Source organism: Nannobrachium achirus (assembly GCF_963921795.1).
Source record: "Nannobrachium achirus genome assembly, chromosome: 9".
Classification (NCBI taxonomy): domain Eukaryota; kingdom Metazoa; phylum Chordata; class Actinopteri; order Myctophiformes; family Myctophidae; genus Nannobrachium; species Nannobrachium achirus.
In genome coordinates, this window is record NC_137818.1 from 23,912,738 (window position 1) to 23,930,237 (window position 17,500).

Consider the following 17,500-nt stretch of genomic DNA (forward strand, 5'->3'; position numbering starts at 1 on the left):
TTATTATATGTTAAGATACCCAACAAAACAAAGTAAAATTATTTAAACTCAGCCCCATCTTTACCGGCTGCATATGATTATGAAATGGTCCATTCTTCATAATGAGTAGGTTTACTGTGATACATTGTGCGCATACTATGATGCCACTTCTTTTGTACTTCTACACTGGTGAAATGTTTTAAAATCTGAAAAAGAATATGTATACATTGTGACTTTTACTTAAGTAAAAGTACTTCTTATAGTACGTCTTCCAACACTGCATTGCAGTCTTTCTGGGCTTTCCAACCATGTGCAGCAGACTGTCCACGTGACGTTCATACATGTACTGTACTGGATACTGCGTTTTGAAAAGGGCATATGTTTGTTCAACTCCTGTTCACTCATTTTATGTTTCAGACCTGGAGGCAATAATTGAAACGAAAATATGAAAAGGAAAAAGTTGGCATGAGCGTTTGGTCAATTCACTGTGGTAATGTGCTGTATTGCCTTTTTTTTTGGGGGGGGGGGAGGGGTGGGGGGTGTTGACAGAGAAGAAAGACAGCAAGGGAGGACAGGACAAGGAGATATGACACAGTAGCGTGAAATGGGATTTACACCCATACAACTGTCAGTACATGATATGTGAACTAATCGACTGTAGGCCCCAGAGCACATAGTGTAGTGTAGGAAGCATGTGGAAGCAGTTTGTTCAAAACTGTGTTTTTTTTTTGTTATCAATTATTTTTATTTTCCATAACATGAAATTAGAGACATACATATGAATATAACAAGAAAAAGTTAAACATTAATCAAAAGAAAAATGCAATTAACAGACAAACACAAACAATAGCAAAACAAGAAAAGGAAAAGAAAACCCACCCACCCCCTTTCCCCGGACCAACACGGAATGTACAATAGTGCATGCCTGTGCTAGGCTGTTACCACTATATAGTGATTTCTTGAATCATAGCCTTAAGCTTATCTGCAATGTCCGACCACATATTAATGTTTTCTTCTTTTGCTCCGTGTAACCTTGCTATCGACTGCTCTAAATATACTATATCTAGAAAGGTTAAGGCCCACTGGCGAAACGTTAACGTATGAGGAGGTTTCCACCGCGTAGCTACCATCTTCTTCGCCGCCGTTAATCCAGCAAAGAAGATGCGCTTGCGTATATTGTTTAGTTGCAACTGTGAGACGTCATTTAATAAAAATAAAGAAGGAGAAGATATGATATTAATACTAAAAATAGTTGAAAGTTTTGAGGCAACCATATTCCAGAATGACGACACATTTGGGCATTCCCAAACCATGTGAAGGAAGGTACCAATACTATTTGAGGCGCAGAGAGTGCAGTTGGGATTATTCAAAATCCTCATAGCACATAGTCTGCGGGGAGTTAAATAAGTCCGATGAACAAAATTTAAATGAATTTGTTGATGGTCTGGATTTCTAGAAGATAGCCTAATGTTAGACCACACTGTGTCCCAACAAAAGTCAGGGTCCAAATTTGGTACATCATTCCTCCAAACAGTATCAACAGATAGGGGCCCATAACTACAGTCTAATAAAAAACCATAGAGGGTGGAAACCAAACCTCTTGTTCTGTTACCATCACAGATAAACTCATGGAAGGGGTGCAATCTAAGGGGAGCTTGCCATGGGACCCCATAGGTCCTCATGGACGTTCTCAGTTGGAAGTAGAAAAAAAGGGTATTTCCAGGCAGATTGAAGATGTCACACAAATCTCGAAAAGGTCGTAAACCATTTCTATCAAATAAGTCCCCTAATGTACGAATCCCCTTAGCCCTCCACCTTGGAAAGCGAATGGGGCGATCCTCGATTAAAAGTCTTTGATTATTGAACACTGGGGAAAATAAGTTCCATTTACAATCAATCTTACACATCTTTTCAGCTGCTCTCCATACTGCCACTAAATGAGAAATGATAGGTCCAAAGCGAACTTTGCATTGATGTGTAGTTATGTTTGAATAGATAAGATCTCTCAATTCAACAGGCTGCACTAAACTCTCCTCAAGCTCTCTCCAAGAAACCTTATTTGCTGGGTTAAACCAATTTAAAAGGGGGCGGAGCGTGAAGGCCCAATAATAAAATTTAAAGTTGGGCAATGAAAGGCCGCCATCATCTCTAGCACGTTGTAATAGAGAAAGTTTAAGACGAGGGCGTTTCCCTTTCCACACAAACTTAGATATCGAAGAGTGAAGCTTATTCCAGTATTGCGGCGGTGGTGGCAAAGGGAGCATAGAGCTTACAAAGTTAACCCTAGGAAGAACATTCATCTTTATGATTGAAACTCGAGCTTGGAGAGAGTTGGGCAAAGATGACCATCTATCTAAATCAAGACAAATCTTATTTAGAGTGTCACCATAGTTGTTCTTAACAATAGCCTGAAGAGAAGGGAAAATATCTATGCCAAGATATTTGAATTGGCTTACTACTGGGATTATGGGCGGCAGGATAGCAGATCTCATCTGATCATTTAGAGGTAGAAGGGCTGACTTCGTCCAATTAATTTTGTAGCCGGAAATGGAACTGAACTGATCAAAGATTTGAAGGACGTGAGTAATTGACTGTGGTGCATTCTCAATGAACAGTAGAATATCGTCAGCATATAGGGAAATGCGATGCTGTGTGTTGTTAATCGAAACAGGAGTAATATCTGCAGACTGACGCACTGTCTGAGCCAAGGGTTCGAGTGAAAGTGCGAAAAGGAGAGGACTAAGGGGGCAACCCTGCCTCGAAGATCTGCCAATCGTGAATAGCGGCGAACAGATCTTACCGGTTAGGACCATCGCTGACGGATTAGAATAAAGTACTTTAACAAAATGTATGAATGAAGCACCAAATCCCATTTTATCTAGTACAGCCCACAGGTAAGACCATTCCAGACGATCAAATGCCTTCAACGCATCGAGCGACAACACTGCGGCGGGGGTCCTCAGCTCCTTAGCCCTATCGATGATATGCAATAGTCGTCTAGCATTATCAGAGGCTAGTCTAGTTCCTATGAAACCTGTCTGATCACAGTGTACTAAGGTGGTCATAAAACCCTGCAAGCGACGCGCAAGCACCTTAGCAAAAACTTTTAGATCAGAATTCAAAAGTGAAAGCGGTCTATAGCTTGCGCAATCTGTGGGATCCTTGTTCTTCTTCAACAATAATGATATAATAGCTACATTCACATCCCTGGAGAAAGAGCCACTTTCAATTGCATATCGAAACATGTCTAGCATCAGCTGACCTAGATCTTCCCAAAAGATGGCATAAAGTTCAGGGGGTATCCCATCCAAACCAGGCGACTTGCCCCTACGCATTGCGAGCACAGCTTCCTGTAATTCCGCCAGATGGAGCGGTCTATCTAAGGCTTCCGCATCCGCCTCGCTAAGGGTTGGTAGCTGTATGTTGGATAAAAAATTATTGCATACTGCATCATCGTGAATGACCTCGGAGGTGTAGAGCTCATCATAAAAAGCACGAAACGTGGCATTGACCTCTTTGGGTTCTGTAACCATGGCTCCCGTTGTTGATTTGACACTAACAATATCAGCAAAATGCTCATTGGATCTAAGACGTAAAGCCAGTAAGTGACTGGGTCTTGCACTATTAAAATAGTAGTTTTGCCTTGTGCGTTTCATTTGAAATTCTGAGCGGCGCTTGAGAATGGAGTTAATTTCTTTCTTAACTAGCTCCCTCTGAGTTGCTGTACTAACATCAAAGTTATTTTGGAGAGAATTATCCAAAGTAGAAAACCGAGATTCCAATTCCACCAGTTTGGCTGACCTTAATTTTCTCTGAGTGGACGCATAGAGGGTTGTATTACTCCTGATAAAGCCTTTAATTGCATCCCAAAGAATTCTGGGATCCTCAACTGAGCCTGTATTGATATTTATAAATTCACGCAAACCAGTTTGAAACTGAGCTACAAATGCTGCATCGCGCAGCAGTGTGGTGTTAAACCGCCATCTAGGAGCTCTATCTATAACCTGTTTCAGTGAAGCAACACACAGCACCGCCTTGTGATCCGAGAGTGACATTGGGAGCAACTCTACCTTGGCAATTTTATGAAACAAGCTAACAGGGGCAAAAACGTAATCGATCCTAGAGAATGAAGCATGCCTACCCGACAGAAAAGAAAAATCTCTAACCGTTGGGTTCATTAAACGCCAGATGTCGAGTAAGCCAGTTGAGTTTGCCCAAGCACGTAGTTCTGCAGACGCTAGTGCTTGTTCTCTGCTTTCTACCCCAGTGGATCTATCTAGGTTATGTTGCCATGTTGCATTGAAGTCAGCACCAACAATGATTTTGAAATCCGTCAGTTCCAATAAGGTTTTAGTTAGTAATTTGTAAAACTCTTTGTCTAAAACATTTGGAGCATACACAGAGACTAGTGCTAGCATTTTACCCTCCAAGCGGATTTTAGCAACAGCTATCCTCCCGTCACTGTCAGACCAATCACCCAAAAAATCCAACCTAAGGTTACGTCTAGCCAATATGGCTACTCCCTTGGTTTTGGAAGAAGCAGCTGAAAAGGCTAAAACACGATAATGTTTATTAGCCAATCGGTTGGAATGCTCTTTTAAAAGATGAGACTCCTGTATAAATGCAAAGTCAATTGATTTAGATCGCAAAACCCCCAAAATGCTGGTTCGCTTATGCGGTATATTCGCTCCCCTTACATTGAAACTTAGAAATTTATATTCTGTCATAATTGTGGTTCAAACCATACGCACAGCAAGCACAGTAGAACATTTTAGAATTTCCTAGTTGGTCCCTCACAACAAACCTTCCCAACAGAAAAACAAAACAACCCCAAAAGGAACAGAAAGGAAAAAGCAACATCAAACGAACATAAAAAAACACATAACATTGAAGCTTGAGGGGGAAAACCCCATTAGCATCAGAGTGCACAAAAACAGTTCCCCACCCCATCAACCTATTAGTCAACCTTCATTTCACTCTGTCAGAGAGTGCAAACAAGTAACTGCCCAAAAGTAACCATACATTGCCCTCTGGTGGTTATGTAAATATATAACAGATCACCAAAGTAAAAACAACAACAACAAAAAAGTGCCTTCTTGTGGCTGAATAGCTCTCAAACATTCCATCAGCTCAAATTATGATCAATCTCCCCACTTCATATCACTTAAATAAATGAGAATGGTATGTTAACATTTCTAGTAAAGAAGGGGGAGAGAAAAAAGAAAAGAATAAAGGGAAAAAAAATTGAGGGGACTATAACAACTGTAATAATAATAATCAGTCCAGCATTAGGCCCACTTAGAATGTGATAAAGCCCTATAAGCCACGTTAATGCAAATAACCAAACACTTGTGACAGATAAGTGGAAATAAGGCTGTCACCACGACAAGGCACTAATATAATATTAATAATAAAAATAAATAAAAAGGAAATCAGTGTATATGATATAAAAAATATATGCACTTACATATGTAGTTAGAAATAGAAATTAAAAGCACATCCGGGGGGCCATATGCAGCAAAGCACACACAGTGTTAATGCATACTGCGCCACATACAGCCCCCCCATGCATCCATGCATACAAACCACAATTACTAATTAGAAGGGGGAAAAAAAGGAAAGAAAAGAAAAGTCTGTATACATAAGTATTTACATAAAACACAGTTATGTATGATCAGGAAACCATATACAACACAGCACACATAATGCATACTGCGCCATATACAGCTCCCTGTACATGCCCAAAAGGCCAGTGCAAACTTAGATAAATGTCAATCATATTAGTTAAGTCTGTTTCCGTCTTAAACAGTAAACTACCATACTTCAAACAGTGAACCTACCCAATCACGACTACAAAATAAATATCCCAATACAGAGCTCCCCTCTCCCCCCATCAAGAAATTAACATTTTAGAAGACAACAAGTAAAGTAGGTAAATAACTACCCCCCCCCCCCCAGACAGCGGATCCACAAGCACGTAGAGCCAACGCGCCACGAGATCGTACATCCGCCAGCTATTGAGATTAGAAAAAAAAGGAAAAAAAAGAACGAGTCAATGAGCCAGGGAGAGAGAGAGAGAGAGAGAGAGGAGAAGCAGAGATAGGTAGAGAGACATAGAGAAAGGGCGGGAGAGCGAGTGGTCTCTGGAACCGCGGAGCCTTCACAATTTAGACCATATTATTTATATCTGTTTCACCTTAAACAGTAGGCTACATTACTCAATACAAAGGCCAAAGCCCAGTCTCGCCCTCCTACCCGAAAAAGTAGCGTTTTAGGCGGCATAAACGAACCATAAACTAACAACCAACATAGCCGCCATTACCTAACAGAAAGAGAGAGAGAGAGAGAGAGAGAGAGAGAGAGAAAGACACACACACACACACACACACAGCGAGAGAGAGAGCCAGAGAGAGAGAGAGAGAGAGAGAGAGAGAGAGGGAAAGCCGAGATAGATAGAGAGACATAGAGGGAAGACGAGAGAGAGAGCTTACATTAACAACTCACCCTTTGGGGAGGAGGAGGAGGAGAGAGTGAGGAAAGAAAGACGCTGCGTAAAAGTCATCTCCAAAGTCCCAGCCAGCTTACCAACAGTCCATTAAAGGCAAAAGGATATCACATCGGCAGAATGTGTTTGAAAGCACGCGATCACGAAAGCAAAAGTGTCCCTGGTAAAAGTTAGTTCTCTGTAACTGTCGTCTCATCATCCTGCGTAGCTAGAGTCTCGTCCGCAGCACCTGGAGTCTTGAACTTATCCTTGCAAAAGGCCAGAGCTTCCTTGGGTGAGTTGAAAGTAGAAGTCGCCTCATCCACGGTTATCCAGAACTTGCTCGGGTGTCTTATTCCGTATTTAACTCCTTCCGCGGTGATGGAACGTAGGAATTCCTTTACTGGCCCGAAAGCTGCCCTTCTCTTTGATGTTTCAGCAGACCAGTCGGGGAAAATATACACCTTTTTGCCATTGTATGTCAGTTGGCCTGCTTTCCTGGAGAGCTGGAGTATGCGTTCCTTTACCCGGAAAAAATGGATCCTTGCCAGGAAAGCCCTTGGCTTATCAGAACGTGGATTGCCGGTCCGATGAGCACGATCCACCTCCGGGGGGGAGTCGGGAAACTCGTCGGGGAATGTTTTCTGCAAAAAAGACTGGATAAAGGCCACTGGGTCAGCCTTTTCTAGCCCAGGAGAGATCCCAATCACTCTTATGTTGTTCCTACGACTCCGGTCTTCTGCTATGACGAGCTTCTCCTCCAGATTAGCACATCTTCTCTCCAATTCAGTGATACACATCTGCAAACTGTCCATGGAGGAACCAAAGTTCTCAATGGCCTCCCCATGTTCAGCCACGGTCGTGTTCAGCGTGGCGACTGCAGGACGCAGCTCCTTTCCGAAGTCATCAATCTTCTTCAGTAATTTCTTCTCCAAGCCAAGCATCATGGGTTGAATAAAACCATCCATAAACTCTTTCAGTGATTCCTTGAGGACCTCGCGCAGCATGCTCTTTGTAACCGGAGCGTCAGCGTCGCCCTGCATTGCGCCGGCCATGTTGTCGGCGTTTGCGGTCGGAGACCTGGTACTCCTCGACCTCGTGTTAATCGTATTCGGCATGAAACACGAAACAACTGCAAAAACAGACGCTCACCAGTGTTTTGGGCGTTTAAAGTCTCAAAAGAACTATAAAGGCAGTAAAAAATGGGCTTAAAAAATGTGAAAACTATGCACCTCCACAGAGCTCAACAAACGCGTCCTACTCGGTCGCCATCTTGTCGGAACTCTCGTTCAAAACTGTGTTAATCCAATTATGGCATTCAATTGTGCCACCCGCACGCATGCATGCTGACATGCGCGCGTACACACACACACACACACGCACGCACGCACGCACGCACGCACGCACGCACGCACGCACGCACGCACGCACGCACACACACACACGCACAGCACACAAACACACTTCCTTTTTGTGAATTGAGTTTTCACATGGTTTCTTTCAGGCCTATGCTGAGTACACTTCATAACACCAGGGTTTGTATGACTCACTTTTTGACATGACATCCGTTTGGGGCCTGCGCACTCGCTGGGAGTTGCATTATGAGATACCTGAACCTGAAAACCAGACAGATAGGATGTCTGACTGTGCCTGTGTGAGTGCATCAGCTGGCTGCCACAGTGTTTTGGGAGCTCCTGCTGTCTCTCTCTTGTTTTTTTTGTGTTACAGGCCAGTGTGTCCTCTCTCGTGGCTGGGGTTTTGTGTCAGTGATGTGTGTTGATTTGTGCACCTGCACTCATTGTCTCCGAAGTCCCATAAACAATCTTCGACATTTGAAACAGAAGCCATGTCAGAGGCAGATTTTGGTGGAAGTCATAAGAAGAACCCCTGTGTTGGCAGCAACACAAGTCTATAATTTATCATTTTAAGTCATTGTCAACCTTTACTATAAACACCACCTGAGCCTGATTCTTCAAGTCCTTCTGTCAGGCTCCCTCATACATTATTCTGGCTTTCTCCCTCAAATCAAAAACGCCAGTGGCTGTGCTGTAACCCTGTCTTCCAGCGTGGGGCATCAAAACCCTTTCAAAACCTTTTTTTACCCCCTTTTATGTTTTTGGTGGGGGTGGTTGGTATTAATTAACTTTGGCATTGTACACTGCTATTTGGCAGCTTCTTCCTATCTGGGTCTCCAGAACCAGTGCAGAGGATTCTCTGAAGCTTCGAGAAGCTTTTGAGTGTTGTATTAGTCAGGCTACCTGGCACTGTGAGATAGCGCTCAGATCCCTGCTCTCCCGATGAAGCTCTGGGGACCAGGCACCACGCAAAGCATCTTAGAGCCAGGGCGACCTATCAGAGACTAGGATAACACTCTACTCTCTACACTCTCTCGCTCTCTCTCTCTCTCTCTCTCTCTCTCTCTCTCTCTCTCTCTCTCTCTCTCTCTTCTCTCTCTCTCTCTCTCTCTCTCTCTCTCTCTCTCTCTCTCTCTCTCTTCTCTCTGTCTACTCAGTAGTTTTCAAAGTGGGGGTCTTTGAACAAAATGCTTTGGATATTAGAAAACAGACGATCTACAAGCTTATTTTCAAAACATTTGAAAAAAACTGTGAAAAATTTGGAATTTCAGCATGTTAGTGTACTTGACATAATACTGTTTTAGAATCACTGGGGCTGCTACTCTGTTCTCGCTGACATGTCTTCTGTTGTCCTTTCTCCACCCTCTCTTTCTTTCTTTGACTCTCTTTCTTTGCCTCGTTCTGTTTTTTTTCTACGCTCTACTCTGCTACTTGCTCCTATCTGTCCCTCGCTCTCTTTCTCTATCTACTCTCTCCCTCTAAAAGTTCTCTTCATTCCCTCTTCCTGTCAGACTGCATTCTCATACATGTACGGTATGTGCAGAGAAAGGCTGTCCGGCAACATCAGACTGTGCTTGCAGACAGACTGTCCAACATGTAGTATAATAAAAAAGACCTTTTTTCCAGCACGCTGCCGTGTAGCTGTGGTGTCGCTGTGCGAAGTGGTGCCAGCTATGGTTGCCGCTCGGAGAAATCGGTCTATAGGCCTAATAATGTAATAATAAATGTTATAAGGGTATATTATTAAGTATTATTAATACATGATAAAGTATAAAGTGTGTTATGTGTAGAAAATAAATAACAGGTTGTAAAAAACAATAACAGCGATATCAGACATTGTTAGATAAGTAGAGAATGGCCATAATAGATACAATCTAGAGTTTGGAATTGCACCTTCCCTAACAATTCTGAGCTAGATGGAATCCACTGTAACCTTTTGTACTATTTAAGTATTCTATGAAACATGTTATGATTTTTTTCAGTTTGGCCAATATTCCTAGTTGTTTCCATGCCGGCATGATGGAAATGTTCTCACTTACGTATTATTTACTTTAATAATTATAGTATGTAAGTATGCAATTACACTATTATAAAACATTTTTTTTACTGTCTGTCTGTCTGTCTGTCTGTCTGTCTGTCTGTCTGTCTGTCTGTCTGTCTCTCTCTCTCTCTCTCTCTCTCTCTCTCTCTCTCTCTCTCTCTCTGTCCCATATTGTATTAACGCGTCCACACAGGACCTGGTCGGCTGATTCCCAATCAGTTTGTTTATTCATAAGAGGATTTATGTGCGCTGAACCCGCACTTGCCTTCCGCTTTGAAGTGTAGAGGCACAGCATAGAGAGGGAGAATAGATTGGATTGAAGGCCTCACAGGACTCATGAAAGCCTGTACATCATGGAAGACTCTCACAGTTGCTATTTACAAATGCTTTTGTTTTTCCCCCGGTGATAAGATGCCAAAATAAACCTCCCATTTGTGAGTTGTTGGGTTTTCCTGTTTGGAAGACATGAATGTTTTATTATTTTCTAAAAACATAGAGGCAGGGATGGTGATGATGGTTGATGTTTTAATAATGACTTCCTGACTGAATGTTTGGGATTGTGTGTGAGCGTGCGTGCGTGCGCGCGTGTGCATGCGCGTGCACACTGCACAAGTGTGCACTCACTAATGCATGCGTGTGCATGAGTGTGCGTACAGGTCTATGAGAGTTGGTCTCTGGCTGTATAGCTTAGCTGTACTGTAGCTTAGCTAAGATTATCACTGAACAATGTCCCCGGATAGTGAGAATATATACTGTAGCTTTAGGATTGGAGAATGATGGTAACTTTTCTCTAGCTGGTGACTGCTCCTCTGTTGGACTTCACCGTAGCTTACTATTGCTTACTGTAACTCTGAGCCTGATCATCCTGTTGTGCACACGTGATTTGAGCCAGCACCGACTTAAATTGCGTAGTTAAAACAACACTGAGGATTTTACTGACTAGGCTTGCTGCACTAATGTTGGAAACTGTTATTCGCTCTATTCGTCTGTATACTTTCCTTGGACAGAACCAACTCCAGCAACAGTGCTGGAATAATGGACTGCACTTTGCTCCAAGTGAATTGGTAATTTGCTTATCGGAGGCTACTTAGCGCTGTTCCGGGACCCTAACCCTACACAGTAAAACTGTGAGTGTTAATGTAACCCTGAAAGGGGTAGGTTTTCACACGTTATGGAGTTAAATGTAAGCTCCGGATCTTGCGGTGTAGGAGTATTCCTTGGGCGCTTTTGAAGCTGAGCTCTCATGCTGATGAAGTAGATTTCACTTGGCTCTAAGGCAACTGGTCCAGAGTTCTGTTCTCTCAGCAGAAGTATATTTAGTATGTCAGCACATCCAGCTGTTTGTGAGACTGAGACTATGTGTTTTGTGGGCGACCCAGCGGCCATGATGGATCAGTTGTTGGCCTCATTTTGCAGTGGGGCCACAGACTTTTGTTTGCCCTGACGCTGTCTTGATGCCTGAAATATGCTTTAATGTCCAGCTGTTGTCAGGCTAGTCTGTCTAATGCGTTTCTGTGTGCGGCAATGCGTTAAGGTGGGAATGACACAGGTTGGTTACATTTCCTGACCTGGGGACCCCTCTCTCTCTCTCTCTCTCTCTCTCTCTCTCTCTCTCTCTCTCTCTCTCTCTCTCTCTCTCATTGTAATCAGTTTATAACACTCTATGATTACAGTTATAAGAACTCAGGAAGCCAAGATAATCACAATATCATCAACAGAATCATAATTCTCAACAATGTAATTAGCTTGAAGATCATCTTATAATCATTATAGAATGCTTTATAATAATTGTTATAAAGCATTATGATTATTTGTGAGTTATTATAACTATATTTATACAGTATGATATAAGCAGATTATAAAGCTTTATACGTATATTCATAATGCATTATTAACATAGGATGCATAGCAAGTGTTACCCAGGTCTGCAACAGTGTCTATCTGGCAGCGGGCCAAAATGGGGGTCTTACATTAGCCGATTAGCATTGGGGTCTTTCCGAGCCTCAACAAAGACCATGTGCCATTGATTAAAATAACAATGGGGTTCGGTCGCAATTAGAAATGCATATTTTGGTGTCATTTTGAAGGACTGTCATTAAAACCGTGTCTTTGCATGTGAAGCTGGCATGGTGCTTCACACAGTTCATCTCATCTGGTGTCACTTCAGGGTAATTAAAGGGGTTTTTGTCCAGGCCAGTGAATCTGTAATTGTGTGTTATTTTTAGTCAACGTTATGTTTATTTGTTCAGATGGAAACTGATGAGGTGCAGTGATTAAAACAACAATAGAGAGGAGATTTGTTCTTTCACACATGTGTGCTGTTTGAGATGCACCCATGGCCAACCACAACTAACAGAATATTACAGTAGAATTATATTTAGTGTATAAATATTGTGAATAGCATCTGATCCACTCACACAATAGTCACAAACATGTTCATAACAATGTCTAGATAATTGGCTGTGTAAAGACAGGTATCATTATTTAATTTTCATTTCAACCTTTATTTAATTCTCGGTAACACACTGAGGGCTGGTACCCTCTTTTTCAACGGTGCCAAGATTACAACAAATGTACTAAACACAACAACAATATGCAAAGGAAATGAAAATAGTAATACATAATATGTAAATTAGTAAAGCAAATCATCAAAAGAACATGAATTATCAATATCACTTAAAACAGGTACAGTTTTGATTTACCAAAGTTGATACTTTATGTCCAATTTAAAACGTCCTAGGGGAACAAGAGAATTAAACTTGAGTGAATTCTGTAATGTATTCCACTTCCAGGTATGTGAGGCACAAAATTAAAACGCTCTTTTCCCGAACTCAGTGGAGACATGTGAAATTTCAAGGATCAAGTAGTCCTGAGAGCGCGTTTGATAACTAATAGTTCTCCACTGCAAAAGAGTATTTAAATAAGAAGGTAATCTCCCAATTAAGGCTTTGTAAATAAAATAAAAAACAGTGCTGATCTCGTTAATTATTCGTAATGTTGTTAATAGCTTTCCCAGAATAGGCAGAAAGTAAGGTGCATACGATAAATTGAAAGAGACAGCTATTGAATCGGTATTCAATATTCTTTCCCCAATGATCTAATTTCATTAAAAACTGCAGTAATAATTTTCAGTAGGAGTTGTCTCTTCACCTAACGCCACTCCACCCTCTGGCTGTTCATTTATTACAAGGCTCTGGCTTTGTGTGTGTGTGTGTGTGTGTGTGTGTGTGTGTGTGTGTGTGTGTGTGTGTGTGTGTGTGTGTGTGTGTGTGTGTGTGTGTGTGTGTGTGTGTGTGTGTGTGTGTGAGGTCAATGGGGAGTCAGGCTCCTCATAATCCGGTAATCAAACCAGCTGCCAACCCCACCCATCCCCCATCCCCCATTCCCCAAACCCCTCCATCTCTCTCTCTCTCTCTCTCTCTCTCCATATTTTTTTCCATCTTGGTTTCTTTCTTTCTCCATCTCTCTCTCTGTTTTCTCTCTCTCTCTCTCTCTCTCTCTCTCTCTCTCTCTCTCTCTCTCTCTCTGTCTGTCTCTCTCATGGTGACAATCCTTAGAGAAGCAGGTATTCTTTGTATTTATTATAATGGTTATGGATTCATGTATTGTGATCTGGTTTAGTTTTGCTGACACTCTCACCATCTCGCTCTATCTCTCCATCAGTCTCTCTGGTCTCAAACCAGTGCTAAATGGAAGACTGTATTATAACAGATTAAAGCAGTGGCAACGCAACACATTGTGAGGTTGCTATTTTCTGTTAAGGTCGTCGGTTTCTATACGGATGCTGGGGTTTGAGTGGTTAAATCTCACCAATTAACAATCAATCACTCTTGACGAAATACAACAATCATCGGCAGATAGGAACAATTCAAAGTGCAAGGGGAGTCAACAGGTCATTACAATAGTTACAGTTAGTTCATTATTGCGCTTTCAAATCAAACATTCCAAGATACTGAAAAGTATTGTTCTGGAAAACTACCTTTTACCATTTTTGTAAAGCTCACGCATATCATGTGATTCTGCTTCAGTAGACTTTAACAGCATATATTACTGGGACCAAACCACAGAAGATTGCAGGTGAAGATTAATATCCAGCAATTCACGTTATAGACACACATTGGGTGTCTTGTTTCTATCTATATCTGTCCCTCTTTGATGCTCTCACTCTCTAATTCTCCCACTCGCCTACAGATTTTGGCCTAAAATCACGCAAAGCGGTACACAGTATCTCTAAAGTCATGTCATCAACATGGATCTGTCCCATTTCCCATATTCCCTCCTAATTGGCTATGATTGCCTTCTAAAGTTTGTGTATGCGATGTGACGGTTGCTTATCTCCCGATTTGGGAGTCTTACTGGTATTAACACATTGACCGCCATTTTAACATACCTCCGTACTCCCACCTGCCATTCGTCTCCATAGACTTCCATGTAATTGGGTGTGCACGGATCATGCACACCCATGCCTAGATAATGCACCACGTGTGTCCACATTGCTCACAGCTTTCAAACAAAAAAATCCGAATGGAAATCCGTTCAGGCATTCATGAGATAACAGCCACTATGTTTAACAAAGATGGCTGCCAAAATGGCTGCCATGCTTGAAAGATGGGGTTGCAATGGGGGTTAAACATGCAATTTCGCGATTGCTATCATGCCTACTCCATTTTTGGGGGTCAAAAAAAAAATTTGATTTTTTTTTTTTTTTTTTTTTTTTTTTATTCTCGGGACTATCGGGCCTGGCGGGGAAAGACATTGGAATAATCTCGGGACTATCGGGCCTGGCAGGGAATGAGTTAAAGAGGACAATTGGGTGCATCATTCTATAAAGAACCTCCTTATAAATACAGAGTAAACACCTGTAATAGATCAACATCTTAGCTTATTCACTCTCTCCCACATTTTCTCTTTTTCATTCATTCAATCTCTCTAACCCTGCTTCACAATGCTTCAGCGTTGCCACAGTAAATTGACTAGTCTCACTGTTCTTTGTGCCTTCACATTTCATTACATTCTGTCGCACCAAATCGCATTACAAATACACACACAAATACAGTGATGAATTGCAAACAGAACCCTGATGTTTTTGAAATGCATGTGGTGTAGTGTTGTTATTGCTGTCTTCTTAAAAGTACTGACCCTGGCACAGTGATTGATTTCAAATTTGAACTCATCTTTTATGGAAGTTTGGAGCGTTGAGCTTTCGGAATGAGAGAGTGGATGAGACGAAGAGGATGCGATCCAATTCCATTATGCCATTTTATGTAAATTAGAACGGCACTCATTTAGATGCTCTCTTGCACTGTCATGTCATGCCACGCCACTTGCTCCTGATTGTGTGTTCATGTTTGTTCATGTAGTGCTTGATTTCAGTCAAGCACTATGTGCTTAGTTGAGTGTGTGTGTGTGTGTGTGTGTGTGTGTGTGTGTGTGTGTGTGTGTGTGTGTGTGTGTGTCAGAGAGAGAGAGAGAGAGATTGTGTAGTGTGCCAGAGGCCCAGGAGAGACCTAAACTAATTATGTATCTCATGATATTGACATTGTTCTGACCTCACCTTCTCTTATCTCTCTCTGTCTCTCTCCTTACCCTCTAGTCTCTTCTGCCCCATGTCTGTCTCTCTTCTCTCCTTCGCTCCCCTGTTCACCTTCTCTCTCTCTCCTCCTCATCTATCTCTTCTTAACCCCGGTCTTCCTATCTAATCTTCCATCTCAGCATCTTTATCTCTCTCGTACTCTCCCCGTCTCTCCTCCGCTGACCTTTCCCTTCCTATTGTCCACCTCCATTCATCTCTCCTTAACCATGCTCCCCTCTTTCTTATCCTCTCTGTCTGCCAGTGTGTCTCTCTCTTCCTCTATCCCTCTCCCCTATTTCCATATTCCATTTCACTTTTCTATCTGTCTCTACTTTATCTATTCTCCTAGTCTGCCCAGTTCTTCTGACCTCCAGCCCTTGTCCTTGCTGTCCTTTGCTCCTTTCTTTCCAATTCTGCCTTGTGTTTTCTACTATATCTCTGCTATTCCCTCTCCGTTCCTGTCTCTCCTTATATTCCTCCATTCGTCTTCTTGTCTGCTCACATTTTATCTCCACTCATCTGCTCTCTTGGTCTCCTTGCCTCTCGTCTCGTCTCCTTTTCTCTTCTCTCCTCCCCTCCCGTCTCCTCTCACTCACCTATCCTTTAACTCCTCTTCTACCATTTCTTCTCTTCTAACACTCCTATTTTCCTACCTTGTAGCACTCCTCAACTCACTTCTCTTTCGCTCTTGTCCACATCCGTTTCTTCTCCATGAGAAGAAGCATGAGATGTAGTGTGCTCCCTTGATGTACATGAAGGAAGATCCATTCATCGGCAAGTGTGTGTGTGTGTGTGTGTGTGTGTGTGTGTGTGTGTGTGTGTGTGTGTGTGTGTGTGTGTGTGTGTGTGTGTGTGTGTGTGTGCATAAGCCACATTTGTGGACAAATAATAAATATTCAACCAGTTGATTTGGGATGGCATTTCAAATGTATGGCAATGTGTCTCCCGGCAGATGTGAGGTTTATCGTTACCTGGTACCCTATAGTTTCAATGTACAGATTATTACTAGTAAGACGCCCTAAGGGTGAGAAACGGCCTCGCACTGAGACCTCATGAGACTGACAATATGTCCATATATGGCCATTACCAGATATGGGCTTAATATTGATGACATCAGGGATCTCCATATATGGGCAAAAAATCAACAAGGACCGCCATATATGGAGCGTGACATGAGGCGTGACTGACTGACAGACTGACATGCGGCAGAGTTTTTGACACTAACTGCTCCCCACGGTCGCAATTATAGTGTATTGTTTAAGCTGATTCTTGGTTTAACTATGATCCTAGTTTAATGAGGCACTATACTCTGTCTCTCCGCATTTGATGTGTGTGATTACCTTGCTCATTGTAAGTCGCTCTGGATAAGACCCTCCGCTAAATGCCTAAATTGTAAATTGTATTTAGCGCACGGTGTGTATCCGCAGCTCATGTGTAATCTAATCTCTCTCTCTCTCTCTCTCTCTCTCTCTCTCTCAGATGGCGTGCACAGCATCTCGGCGCAGTGCGTCCTGCGCGTCCTCATCATCACGGAGGACATGCTGGGCAGCAGCGTCACCGTGCGCCTCCAGAACATGTCCCAGGAGCACTTCCTGTCGCCGCTGCTGGGCAGCTTCCTGGAGGGCGTGTCGGCGGTGCTCTCGGTGCCCGTGGAGGACGTGTTCGTCTTCAACATCCAGCCGGACGTGGACGCGGCCCCGGGGGGCACGATGGGCATCCTGAACGTCAGCTTCTCTGCGGGGCTCCCTGGAGGACAGTTCTTCCCCTCGGAGGCCCTGGAGGAGCAGCTGTACCTCAACAGACCCAGGCTGACAGCGCTGGCTCAGATGGAGGTATGGGACCAAACACTGGGTCGCGGACTCGTTTGTGGGTCGCGGACAAATTTTTTACGGGTCACTTCATTTTTTCTTTCCCACATTTTGTTTTTGTTTCAAAACATTTTCAAAAAACATTCCCCAAAAGATTTTCGTGAATAAAAAAAAAAAAGAAAAAAAAATGTTTAAGAAGTTGTGAAAATAGCTGATCTACAGCTAACAACGCGGCGCGAAGTGAGCTAAAAAGCTTGGGAA

General features: G+C 42.6%; 1 protein-coding gene across 1 annotated transcript in view; it reads left to right on the forward strand.

Moving 5' to 3' along the window:
- The window catches only part of celsr3 (cadherin, EGF LAG seven-pass G-type receptor 3), a gene marked incomplete at its 5' end in the record, with an annotated part of 135,072 nt that overhangs the window by 22,504 nt on the left and 95,068 nt on the right, over window positions 1-17,500 (forward strand). Inside the window, one exon of the mRNA XM_080732630.1 lies at window positions 16,911-17,263. Coding sequence (XP_080588756.1) covers window positions 16,911-17,263 — 353 coding nt within the window. The remainder of the gene's footprint in view (window positions 1-16,910; window positions 17,264-17,500) is intronic.